The sequence below is a fragment of the Canis lupus genome, chromosome 32, assembly GCF_003254725.2.
Source record: "Canis lupus dingo isolate Sandy chromosome 32, ASM325472v2, whole genome shotgun sequence".
Classification (NCBI taxonomy): domain Eukaryota; kingdom Metazoa; phylum Chordata; class Mammalia; order Carnivora; family Canidae; genus Canis; species Canis lupus.
The window spans coordinates 22,306,272-22,320,447 of NC_064274.1; the positions used below are offsets into that span (position 1 = coordinate 22,306,272).

At 34.2% G+C, this 14,176-nt stretch overlaps 1 protein-coding gene across 3 annotated transcripts in view; it reads right to left on the minus strand.

Moving 5' to 3' along the window:
- Nucleotides 1-14,176, minus strand: part of EMCN (endomucin) — a 119,868-nt gene that overhangs the window by 72,591 nt on the left and 33,101 nt on the right. For all 3 annotated transcript variants that reach the window (XM_025423275.3, XM_049104981.1, XM_025423270.3), the window contains exons 2-3: nucleotides 10,994-11,125; nucleotides 4,993-5,070 (exon numbers count right to left, since the gene is read on the minus strand). In XM_025423275.3, the coding sequence (XP_025279060.1) occupies nucleotides 4,993-5,070; nucleotides 10,994-11,125 (210 nt within the window). The remainder of the gene's footprint in view (nucleotides 1-4,992; nucleotides 5,071-10,993; nucleotides 11,126-14,176) is intronic.

The window sequence follows — 14,176 nt, forward strand, 5'->3', positions numbered from 1 at the left end:
ACCAATATCCTCCCTCTTGCTAGACCACCTAGAACCTAGGTATAAAGTGAGAAAGAGTATTTAGGTGTCTTCAGGATCTATCCATTTTCTAACTCAGTTTATAAAGCGAAGATCATATGGGAATTTGGGACTGATGCCAGGCCAGGTACAAAGTGTTACCTATATTGACAGTGGCTCTTTGCTTATATACCCAAGAAATCAAGTGGTTTACAGTAGTTTGGTGACCTCAGAAGGATCTAGTAATTTATGTTTCTTTTTAAGCCTTTGTTCTTCCTTAGAGACTTCATTAATAAGTAAATATTGACTTTCCACTTCTAAAAAAATCTAGTTTAATAGATTTTTTTTCTAGTTTAACAGTGTTTCTTGGAGCCAAACCAAATATTAATAGGGTTGTCTCCTTCATTTTCTCAGATCTACTCACCCTATTTATCCACATGTTCTTACACATCAGTGAATAATTGACAACAGTGCTTATGGGGACATTTGAGCTGCCCCTTTGAAAACTGTGGTTCGTAACAATTATAAATAGGGTTACACTCATGTCAGATGGTGGGTATAAAATAGTTGTTTTGTTTGTTTTCTGGTTGTAGAATGCACATTACTTCTTAAATTTTATTGTGAATGGCATTTAAATAACATAAAAATACCTTATTTCAGTAATTTTAAACTGTACTACTGAAGCCTTAAGGGCTCAGTGTAGAAGCCTCACAGACTACCGTTAGCAGTAAGAGAGAGAAGCAGTAGAAGTCGACCCTGCCTACATATACATATCACCACCACATTGCTTCAAACAAGTAGTTCAAATGCAATTTGTTTGATATATTGGCATTTTGACTTCCTCATAAAATTTTATATGGAAATGTATCTGTCAATTAAAACATTTAGATAATAATTGTTTTACTTAACAATGAGGATCCTAAAATGGTAACCTTGCCTATCAACTCTAAAAGTAAGACAAAGAATGTCAGAGTAGGCGGAAATCAGAAGATCTACTGTTATTGTGAAATTCAGGTGTTAATAATGAACGGACACTATACACAAGAACATGGCCTTTCATCTGGATATATTTAATCTTTTTAATTTTTAAATTTTTTGTTTATTTTTTTTAATTTTTATTTATTTGAGAGAGGGAGAGTGAGCGTGCACATGCTCAAGAGAGAGAGAGGGGAGAGAGAGAGAGAGAGAGAGAGAAAGGGAGCACCAGCAGAAGGAAAGGGAGAAGCAGGCTCCCCGCTGAGCAGGGAGTCTGATGAAGGGTTCCATCCCAGAATCCTGGGATCATGACTTGAGCCCAAGGCAAACACTTAACCAAATGAGCCACCCAGGGGCCCCCATATTTATTCTTTTTTAAAACACAATTCTGACAAGCTTCTCAGAGAAATTAATAAAATAAAAAGTTGGTTCTTTAAGAAGATTGACAAAACTGACAAACTCTTAGACTGACAAAGAAAAAAGAGAGAGGACTCAAATTGCTAAATCATGAATGAAAGTGAACATCTTTCTAACATCCTTATAGAAATAAGAAGGGTTATAAGGCAATACAATGAATGATCTAAGATTTCACTTATATTAGATTATATAATCTAAGTGAAATGGGAAAATGCCCAGGAAATCACCAGTCACCACCAAAACTGAGTCAAGAAGAAATAGAAAAATCTGAATAGACCTGTAATGAACAAAGAGATTGGCTTAGTAACAACAACAACAACAACAACAACAAAAATTCACAAAGGAAAACCCAAGACCAGATGGCTTCACTAGTAAAATCTACCACATATTTAAAGAATAATTACCATGAATTCTTCACAAACTCTTCCAAAAATTGGCAGAGGAAGGAACACATCCTAATTCATCCCAGGAGGCTAGTATTACCGGATACCAAAATGAGGTAACAATATCACAAACCTGTATCCCTTGTGAATATAGACACAAAAATTCTTAACAAAATAATATAGATCAAATCCAGTAACATATAAAGAGCATAATACACCATAACAAAGTGTGATTTATCTCAGAAAATCAAGGTTGGTTCAGCATATAGAAATCCATATTAATACATTATGGGATAAAAATCTCACAACAATCTTTATGCTGAGAAAAAGCATATGGCAAAATCTAATACCTTTGAATGATAAAGCACTCAACAAGCTAGTAAGTCTTCTTCTGAAGACTTCCTCAACCTGATAAAAGGCATATATGAAAACATCATGCTTAACACAATAGCATCATACTTAATGGTGAGAGACTGAAAGCATTGCCCTATAATTAAGAACAAAACAAGGCTGTTTCCTCTTAACCTTTCTTTTTTTAAAGATTTTACTTCTTTATTCATGAGAGACACAGAGAGAGGCAGAGACATAGGCAGAGGGAGAAGCAGGCTCTATGCAGGGAGCCTGATGTGAGATTCAATCCCAGGACTCCAGAAACATGCCCTGACCTGAAGGCAGACGCTCAACCAGTGAGACACCTAGGCATCCTCCTCTTAACATTTCTATTCAATGTTGTACTGGAGGTTCTAGCCAGAGCAAATTGGTAAAAAAATTTTAAAGAGCATCTAAAAATTTAAAAATAAAAAACATCTAGATTGAAAAAGTAAAACTATTTTTACTTTGCAGATATTTGCAGATAAATCTTGTATACAGAAAATCCAAAGGAACACACATGCACAGATTAGAACAAATAAATAGATTCAACAAGGTGGCAAGATACAACAGCAATAAATGAAAATAAATTCCATTTCTATAGTACTAATGAACAATCCGAAAACAAAATTAAGAAAATTATTTCATTTACAATAGCATAGAAATGAATGAAATGTTAGGAATACACTGGACAGAATAAATGCAAGTCTTCTACATTGAAAACTACAAATGTTAAAAAAAGAAGTTAAAGAAGACCTAAAATAACAGAAAGTTGTCCTGTATTCATGGATTGGAAGACTTAAGATAATTAAGATGGCAATACTTCCCAACTTGATCTGCAAGTACAATCACAATCCCAACTGCCATTTTGAGAAATTGACAAGTTGATCCTAAATTTCATATGAAAACTCAAGTGAACCAAAATGGTGAAAACAATCTTGAAAGAGAAGAAATAATACTTAATACTTAATACAAATGATAATCCAGAGTGTATGATTTTGGCATAAAAATAGATAATAGAGATAAATGGAATAGATTCGAATCTAGGAAAAAAAAGCCTCATACGTTTATGACCAGCTGATTTTCATGAAGGGTTCCAAGACAATTCAAATAGGGAAAGAATAGTCCTTTCAACAAAAGGTATTAGGACAACTGGTTAATTATATACAAAAAAATGAAACTGGACATCTAAGTCACACCATATACCAAAATTAAAGACTTAAATAGAAAATCTAAAACCATAAAATTCTTAGAAGAGATAATTGGCATAAATCTTTGTGACGTTGAGTTGAGCAACGGTTTCTTAGATTTGATCCCACTGACTGAAGGAAACCTGAATACATCACCCTGAAATATGTCTCTTTGACATGAAAATGATTTTGAATTGCTGCCAAGTAAGATGTAGCCAATGCAGCAAAAGTTTTTCTGCTTAAGGGCAGGATATAAATTCTCCTTTTACTGGAGACAGACTCTTATCGGCCCAGAGAAGGCACTAGAGGAATCTGCAAACAAATCTTACTCCACTAGTTTCATTCCAGATTTTTATCTTCCATTAGTTAGCCACCTTTGGAAGCCTAAACTACTTTCTTTTGTCTAGTCATTTCTCTACAAATTTATTGTTTTTTTGTTCAAGATGCTTTATATAAGCCAAAATTTTAAACCATTGCTTCGAGTTACTCTTTGTTTCAAGTTTCTCACGTTTTGTGCACTGCCAATGTTAATAAACTTTTTTATCTTGTTAAGTGTCCCAGCTGAAAACCTAAAATGGGTCAAGTTTTACCTTCTCTACATGACAGAAAAAATATAAATAAATTTTCCTTCATCAAAACTAGAGATTATAGTGCTTCAAAAGATACTGTCAAGAAAATGGAAAGACAACCTACAGAGTGGGAGAAAATATTTCCAAATTATCCATCCAATAAGGCTCTAGTCTCCAAAGTATATTTAAAAAATGCTTACAACTCAACAATAAAAGACAACCCAATTTTTTTTTAAAAATGGGCTAGAATTAAATAAACAGTTTTCTAAAGAAGATATACAAATGGTCAACAAGTACATGAAAAATATTTGACATCATTAGTCATTAGGGAAATGTAAATCAAAACCACAGTGAGATACCTCTTCATACCCACTTGAATGGCTATGGTGAAAAAGATAGACAGCAACAGTATGGATTAGAAAATGGACAATTAGTGTCCGCCTACATTTCTGGTGGGACTTTAATATAGTGCAGCTGCTTGGGAAATCAGTTAATCAAAAAGTTAAACATAGGGTTGCCATGTGACCCAACAATTCCATTTTAAAATACACACCACAAGATAAATGAAAAGATGTGGCCACAGAAAAACTTATATAACAATGTTGATAGCAGCATTATTTATAACAGCCAAAAGTAGAACCCACTGAAATGTCCATCAACTAATAAATAGAAGTGGTATATCCATACCATGAAAAACTTTTCACTTATAAGGAAGAATGAACTATAGATAAATGCTATAGCATGGATGAACCTGAGAACATTCTGATGTAAAGAAGACACAAAAGATCATGTACAATATGATTCCACTTATGTGATTTTTTTTATGTGAAATTTCTAAAATAGGCAAAGGGACAGAAGGTAGGTTAGTGGTCCCTGGCAGTGGGGGAAGGAAGAAATGGGAAGTGATTGGTAATAGATACAGGACTTCTTTTTGGGGTGATGAAAATGTTCCAGAATTAGGTAGTGATGATGGTTGTACAATCTTGTGAATATACTGAAAATCACTGAACTGTACATTTCAAAAGAGTGACTATGATGGTACATGAATGATATATATGAAAGAAAAAATGATTACAAATGATCATTACTCACCTTCACTTTTAACTGTTGTCAGTAATGAAGGATGTGTTGGCCCCAAAGATGCATTTAAGGATTTCTTACTGATTATTCCTAGTTTGATAAGATAGATGAAATTATTATTAATCACAATTTCATCTCACCTATCAAGGAATACATAAAAGTTAGTCAAACCTGAAGCTGAACTAGCATCCTTCTACAGAGGTACTGCATCAGCTTTTGCTTATCTTTAATTTTTTTCATTTTGTGTCTCCTTTGTCTGAAGTAAGGAATGTAAGTACTAAATGCTTGGGTGACCCAATGACAACCCTCCCACCCATTCATACACACACATATGCACACACATTTTTTCTATGATAGGCCCCAAAAGCAAATTTTCACTGCAGATTGTTACTTGGGTATCTTTAAATGTGCAAAAAAAAAAATATATATATATATAAGTAAAAACAAATGATTTAAAATGATCTATGATATACATTTCATTTTGTTGATTTAATTATGACACTGGGACTCCCAAATTAAGAAAATTATAAAGGAGCTTGCAAACTCCTTAATTAATTAATTTGGTCATGTATGAAACATTCACTGAGTTCCTGCTCTGTGCAAGACCCTTTTCTAGACTCTTGCGGGCAGTATCCAGCTCTTAGTCATCTTTTTAATCTAAGCGTATCAAGGATAGTTCTTGGCATATGGTAGGTATGCAGTAAATGTTGTTTCAGATAAGGTGGCATTCATACAAGACATGGGATCCAAGGAAAGGAGAAAGGTTTGCTTCACATAGTGAATATGACTTACCTGTTTTTGATAGCCACAATAGTCAACATCCTCTTTTTAAAACACTTTAGGATATCCTCTTATGATTAGGCATAGGTCCTATTTTTATTGTGATATATATATGTTTAATACTGGTTCATAAAGGTATGCATGCTGTATTTGGAGGATAAACAATTTGGCTCTGCACAGTTTAACACTTTAAAATCCATCCGGGATAGAGTTTTCAAGGGTAAGCTGTCTGGAGCTATATATCAGAAAATACTAAGGAATCACAAAGAATATAAGACCGTTGGAGGATCTCTGAGGACAAATGCCTCCAAGCAGGTGGTGGAGATTTTATCTTCTGTTCCTCTGTCCCCACTGTTTATTAGAGAACATAGGTTATTATAGAAATGGAAAGAGACTTTAATATAACAGGTAGATTCTGGGAATTATAATGTGGAGAGTGCTGAAGCACTTAAGACTTTCTAAGTCTTCTGCATCCAAGATGTGGTTATATTTTAAAAGAAGAAACCAACAAAGGAAGTGTTATTCCTAGAAGCTAGGTAGGTTTGAGATTTTGTATTGCCTGCTCATAGGGATGCCATCGTGTTGTTTTTTTTTTTTTTTTTTTTTCTGAGAGAGAGAGAGAGAGCACACTCAAGCTGTGGAAAAGGCAGACGGAGATGCGAGAAAGAATCCCAAGCAGACTCCTTGCTCAGTGCAGAGCCCAATGTAGGTTTGATTTCATGACCCTGAGATCATGACTTGAATCCAAATCAAGAGTTAGATGCTTAACTGACTGAACCACTCAGGTGCCCCCAGAATGCCATCTTAAAGTGAAGATGTCCCTTCCAGCCAGATGTAGTGAATTTGTTTTCACTTCAGCATTTCTCTTGGCATTCTTGGTACCAATAGCAGGTTGAATTGAATTTTTACAATCACCTTGTTTCATATGCTTCACTGGGATTTGTCTCATATATCTCTTGAAAACTCAAGAATAAAGATGATTATAGGAAATAATTGGGACACATATAACAATAATCATGAATATAAAAAGTATCAAGTTACCCAGTTCTTGAGTTTCTGAAGCCCTTGACCCTTTTCTTTTATACCTATCCTGACATCATGTTTGATAGAGGGAAATTATGTAACAAATTTGATCTTCGGCCCCAGAATTCAGTCCAAATCTATTCAATTTCAATTTCAGCCTTGGTCTTTGGAAAACTGAATTGCTAAATGGCTATCCATTTCTGGTGTTCCTGAGCTTGTGTGTGAACAGTGATCTTGTGATCATGCTCCTGATCATTGTATCTAACCAATGTAAATATTTCTATAGCAGAAACAGAACACAATTGATATTAGATTTATTATTAATATATGAATAGTCACCTTCAAATATGGATAAGCATTCTATATACATAGCTTATAATAAAATTCTAATGTGCTAGATATGTTGAAATTCTGAAATATAAATGCATCCTTATTATTGCAAAAGTAAAATGTTGCACTAACGAGGGTTGTGATTTCTGTTAATTTTTTGTGCATAACAATGGTTAAGTACTTATTAAGCCTAGTTAATAAAAGAAATAGATTGAATTTAGCATCAATAATAAAAGAATAACATATATAGTTAAGGATATTATATAATTTTGAGTCAACATGTTTATAAAAATCACTAAAATATAATTATACTCTGTGAAATTTTTAGTAAACTACCATTCATAATATCTTCCAAAATAACCTTTTAGAACTGTTTAATTCCATTTAGGACATCAGAGTTTTGGGAAAATGTCTAATTTGCAAACACATTTTATATCTTGTGAGTCTAAACTAAAAGCAAAATGCCAACTTTATCATTTCAAAATTCCATGAAAAAAGAAGAACCAAAAAATCTTCTGCAAAGATATTTCAGGTAAGTCATTTCCAATTCAAACTCCACAAGGAATATAAAGACAACAAAGAAAGGAAGAAATACATGGAGAAAAATGTGGTACGTAAACTTATTTTCCCACCAATATAAGAAAGCTTATAAGACTGCCTTTTAAAAGTCCTTTCTTTACAGTTTCATCTTAATTTCTAGAGAAGAAGTGCTCTGTAAACATCACCATAGCTGGCACCCTATGTAGAAGAGATGGCCAAAAATACCTGGCTTCTCTACTGACCTTAGTTGAAACAACATCTATTTAGTATCAGAAATGTGAAATATTAGTGCTAACAAATTAAGTCAGCTAATTAAAAAATGTTTGACTATTAAATGCTTGAAAAAACCAATCTGACTATTAAATGCTTGAAAAATCAAGCTGAATAATTATATTTTAAGAATGAAATTTCAGGTTTATTTTTGTATCTTAGAAGTTCATTTTATGATGTCTGCCAAATGTTGATGTTAATTCTGGCCACTTGGCCTTTGAACAAAACAGGCAGTGCAATTGATACATATCTAGAAAGGAATAGAGTTCCATCTCTCTAGCTGGGTAAACCTCTGAAAGCAAACCTTACTCGAAGCAAAGCTCCATCAGTCATCTCTAATACTGTGGCTACGTCGCTGCAAGAAGAGTTTCCATCTCAGTGGCACATTTTCCACTTTTCTGATGATGGAATTTCTGTCATTGTCAAGAGAAAGAAAATTTATGTGCTTTAGATGGACATAAACACTATTAAATCAAGTATCTTTAGACCTTTAAACAAGAAAACTTGATTGGAAAGCTTTAAAATAAAAATAAGTTTCTCCATGTATTTTTTTTTTTTTGGTAAATATTTTATTGTGTCTAAAATGACTATGGTATCCAGGGCACCTGGGTAGTTCAGTCAGTTAAGCCTCCAATCTTGATTTTGGCTCAAGTCATGATCTCAGGGTCATGAGATTGAGCCCTGCATAGAGCTCAGTAGGGAGTCTGCTTGAGTTTCTTTCTCTCTCTCTCCTTCTGCCTCTCCCACTACCCCCTTCTCAAATAAATGAATCTTAAAAAAAAAAAAAAAAAAAAAAAACACTTGGCAACTAAAAAAATGGAGAAAGAAGAAAAAAAGAAAAGGAAGATAGGAAGGGAAGCAAAGAGGGATTCAGGAAGGGAGAGAGGGGGAAAAAATAAAAATGAAGCAAATATAAAATCTTGATAATTATTGATTCTCAGAGATGGGGATACAGGATTAATTATAGTACTCTTTATCATGGGTACATCTGAACATTTTTTAATAAAAAGTAATAAAAATAAAAGCTTCATTGGCCTATTACAATTTGTACAATTGAATGTGAATAATTTAAAATTCATCTGGGAGAACTTTTGAAGAACAGACTGGAGTTTAGTTTTTGTTAACCGAGTAATATAAAGCAGTGAAAGTGCCAAAAAAAAGAAATTTAGAGGAAAATATTTATGTGTGTGTGTGTGCATGTGTATGTGTCCATCTGATTTCAAGTGTTTTCCCAAGCAACTTGTTTCAGATAAGGGGCTTCAGTGACCCACTACAGCAGCCACCAGTGGTAAAGTTGTTAGGATAGTCTCCTCAGTTTATATGAGCAGGTATAGAGTTTCTCTTCCAAGCTGGGAAGGAGGGATTCATTCATTCCCAGTGTTACAAATTGCAGTTCTGCCTGAATTCCTTCACTGAACCCTCCACCTGTCCCTTTCTTGGTCACTTAACTCAGTGGTAAGGATCTGTGTTATTTGGATATTGTTATGCCCCACAGGTCACTGTGGTCGGGCTAGCAATCATCTCACTGAGAAAGCCTAAGTTCCAAGGATTAATGTAAAAATTGCAAAACTTCAACTCTTTGATTCAGCACTCAATGTCAGCACCCATTTTCTCTTTACTGGTACTTTTAGGGTGATGTTATTGATTACAAAAATAACATACTTTTACCAAATTAGTGCAGTTTTATGCCAAAAAAAAAAAAAAAAAGCTGCCAACCTACAGAGAGAGTGGCAGAGAGAAAGAGAGAGGGAGAGAGAAGCAGCAAATACTTATACTTTGTAAAAGTCTGAGAATGCCTCTGCTAAAACCCTGAAAACGTAGGGTTGAAACAATTTTTAAAAATAAAATAAAGGGCAGTCTCCCCTTGGCTGTCCTGCCTGCTATTCCTTTGCAATATATTTAATAAACTTCTATTTCTTTAAAAAATAAATTTTAAAAATTAAAACTACAATAGGCAGGAGTTGGCTGGATTCACCATGGGTCCTGGTTTTTTTTACTGTCATTTGGAGTTTCCCTTGGTTGACAATATAGGTCATACGACATTCTGGGAACAAAATCCCCTGTGCTGCCCTCTTCATACAATGCTTTCTCCTGGTTTGGTAGAGAAATTCTAGAACTGGTTTGGTTTCATCTTAGAATTGCACATTTCAGAAATAATTGACTATATTCATCAGACACTTTCTTTGAAGATCATCACCCCCATTTAAGTCCGGTGAACTAGCTCATTGGTTCTCTACATGTTCTTGAACTTGGTCTTAGAATGAAAATTAATGAGGAGTAAGTGGAGAGGCAAATAAGACAGCAGAAGGAATTTCAGTTATCTCCTCATTAGGGAATATGATTTTTTATGTCCTCTTATGACCTTAGCATTCTAAGCAGAGTTTCTGCCCATAAGGGATAAACAAGTAATTCTATTTTTCTCTCTCCATTGATTATAGAACCTGAATGATATGCCTCATTTTATGTGTGCTGCCAGATGGACACTGCAATATGCATTGGATTGATAACCTCTTGGGGTTTTAATTAAATGACACGAGTGGCTCATTTTACTTTTCATGGATGCTTAGAATACCTAGAACCATGAAACATGGTGTAGTTGTCCCTTAGTCCAGGGACAATAATGATGATATTGCTACTGAACTGCACAAATTAAATCTATTCTTGGCCCAATATAACTAACAAGATCAGTCAGTTATTAAATACTGTTTCAACTTGTTAACTGTGCTGCTTAAGTGGACAACTGGAATATTTAGAAACATATTCTTATGACTCAGGAAATGGTAATTTTTTTTATTCTCTAAAAATAAACTTTGTGTATGTAACATTCACAATAGGATTATTCTCAAACAGGAAATGATCCAAAGGGATATCATCAAAGAAGCCCACTGTGATCTCAGGGTTCTGTATTCAACCCAAAATAACACATAAGTTTCAAAATAGTGAAATAGCACAGGCCTTCGTACTACCAATAGATATAAGATCTCAAATTATTTCTCAGTGATTAAATTATATAGATGCTACTATATCATCTGTTAAAGTTAGAGTAAATTTCACTAAGAGTTAATCCTACCTGTAGAAGACGTTCCACCTATCAATTCTGTAACAGGATTTGACTTTGTAGTTGGTGTTGTTTGTGCTGTAAATGTTTGTGCCGCAGAAAATGTTGTTGTTGATAATACAAGAGTGGCTGTATTGTTAACATCTGCAAAAAAGAAATTGTGTTAAAGTAGTTGCATTAAATTTTACATTTATTTTGCCAAGTAATGGACTAATACATTTAAGCAAAGTAAACAGTAAGTAGGGCATGGATTTGAAATTAATTCTCTAATTGTAAAGAATTCAGCTTTCAGTTCAGTATTCATTCACTAACTCCATGTGCTTCTCACCAATGGCATGAATTTCCAACATAGCTGGCAGGAGTAGTCTGTAGTTCTGAAACAAAATGATATCTGACAAAACTAGTGAGGAATAAATGTATAAATTTGAAATGTAACAATATTTTTAAGCCAAATTAACTAACATTGTCAGATGAAATAGTTAAATGGATGTTCTCTGGGCAATGGATGTTTTACTAAATATTTTCATAGCACATTGAACTTATTAAGTAGTAAAATGTCAGTATTAATTCATCTTTTCCTGATATAAAACATTTCCCTCCACTTTCTCTCTATATATCTATTTCAAAGGAAGAATAAATTTTTTTAAGAAAGATAATAAATTTTAAAGAAATTCAACATTTTAACATGCCTAAATGTTTGGCAGTGGAGCCACCATAAATCTGCATTTTCAAGTGATTTAGTTCTCTAAATTGTAACACTCAAAGGCACAGAAATGAAGTTGATACATTACATATATGTTTATTTTTAATAATTCTTTTTTTGTCAATAGAAAGTCAATATTTAATAATTTTTAAAACTCCCATTAAAATACTATCATTTTTTTCAAAGTGAAGTATTCCCAGTGATTTATGGAAATATTTATTTTACATAATATTACTGAATTTATTCACATTTATAGAATCTATTTAATCCTGCATTTGTTGATTTTGTCTCTATACACTTACTGTTGTGATGAAGATCAGAAAATAACAAACAAATGTGTACAAAGGACTTGGATAAAGTATTCACGTCCATGAAAGGCATTGTTTCCATGTTGTTACTTCTGTATAGAATATATACTATAGCACCTTAGTTAAAAGGATGGACATTGAGTGACAAAGACTTATGTTTTGATCCCAGTCAAACTGAATATGTTAGTATGAAATTAATTCTCTAATTGTAATGAATTCAGTTTTCAGTTCAGTATTCATTCACTAACTCCTTGTGCTTCTCACCAATGGCATTAGTATGACTTTTCAAACTTAAATTTTATCCAAAATTTTCCTCTTTCGATCTGGGAAAGCTAATAATCTTGCACATCAGTGAAAAGCAGTATTTCAGATGTCATGAGATAGAGTGGACTTCTTGTTTCATTTTATAGACTTGAGGTGCTTGGAAATGTTGGCACTTAGCACTGGCTTTGTTTATTGACAGTACACAGAAATTGCTTGATGTATTCAGCATATATAGATCTGTTCAGCACATTCAGGAATGACAGAAGTGCCTTTTCACAGACTTTAAAGAAATCAAGTCAAAAGCTCTTTTCACCTCTGGATATACTTCACATGCTTGCTCTCACTCACCTCCTCCAGCAGGGAGAAGGAACACAGCAAGCATGCATGAGGTTATCTTTTCTGTTTTAGTCATTTTGTTCTCGCTATCTTTCATTTCATCCTAGAGTCTATGATGTAACACTGATTTCTAAGTTTAAACTGAAGTTGAAGAAAGTTATGCAAAGAAGCACATACTGCTTTGATTGGAAAATTCACCTATAAATAACATAAATGATCCCTATCTGTGGACTTGCCAAATAATAACAACCTCAATTTCTGAGTACAGTCAACATCTCTAGAGACTTTGTATTTCTTTCCTCCCTCCCATCCTCCCTTCCTTCTTTCCTTTTTCTCTTCCAGAAACACTTACTGGGTAATTAGTGTGAAAAGCATGATTAGATCTAATAATAATAATAAAAAAAACTGTATTGTAGTACATGATATCACCTGTGAGGAATTCTCAGTCTGGTAAGGAACATAATGCCTATACACAATAAATAATAAAGGTATTCTGTACAGGGTGTGTAGACCAGTATTTTTCAAACTGCAAATTATGATATAAGCAAAGAGTAATTAAGATCTATTTAGTAACTTGAAGTCAGAGCTTTTGCCAAATGAAAAAGGAAAGAAGCATTGGAGGGATATTACAAATAATGAGGATTAAGTATTGTTTCATGAAGTTTGTGTGCATGTGTATGTGTCTTTGAATAAAACATGTGTCAGTGCAAAATATGTCTCCTGTTGTGATTCCAGTTAAAAATTTGAAAACGACTGGACAAGGAATTGGACAAGAGTTTATAAGATAAACGATGCCCACCATGCTGGCAAGAACAAGGATTCCTTTATGAGAGAGCTGACAGAGGAGCTAGAGTTTGAAGACTAAGTAGCATGTCCACATAGCTAGAGGCAGTGGCATGGACAAAGGTCTGGAGGGTTAGTGAAAGGTAATTGAGAGAATAGCAAACAGTTGTCTTTTGGTGGGATTGCTCTATGCTATGAAAGGATATGGTGGGCCTTGTCTGGTACAGTACTGGAGGCTAGATCATAAAGGACTTTGAACACCAAACCAGGGACTTGGGACTTTATTAACAAGTCAGTGTGGAGCCACGGAAAGTGACTACTTAGAAATTCTACTGTAGAAAAAACAATGGGGGAAAGGGTGAGGCAGAGAATGAGAGGACACCAGCTGAACTGGATGGCAAGTTCACATTTTTCTGTTTACCAATGGCTCTGACTTCTTGAAGTCATCATATGAGATCAGTGACTTCATATACATAAGATGACTTGAGGCAAACTACAAGTAGACACGTTTATTAGCTGCTGGTGTGGTAAGATTGAGACTAGGATGTACTGCAAGGCAGTACGAAGTTCCTCATCGGACTTCAATACAGTTGACCACTTATTTCTCGGAGCAAAATCTTAACCCAGTAGCGCTCATTGACATCTCCATTATTAGTTCTTCAGATTGTCCAACAACGAGAATGCCCTCCTTCAGCAAGGGCTGACAAACAGTATTGAGTAGTTAACTCAATTAACATGGGTGCCAGGTTCCACATAAGCACTTTGTGTGGATTACCTCCTTTAATCCTTAAGAGATGCTTA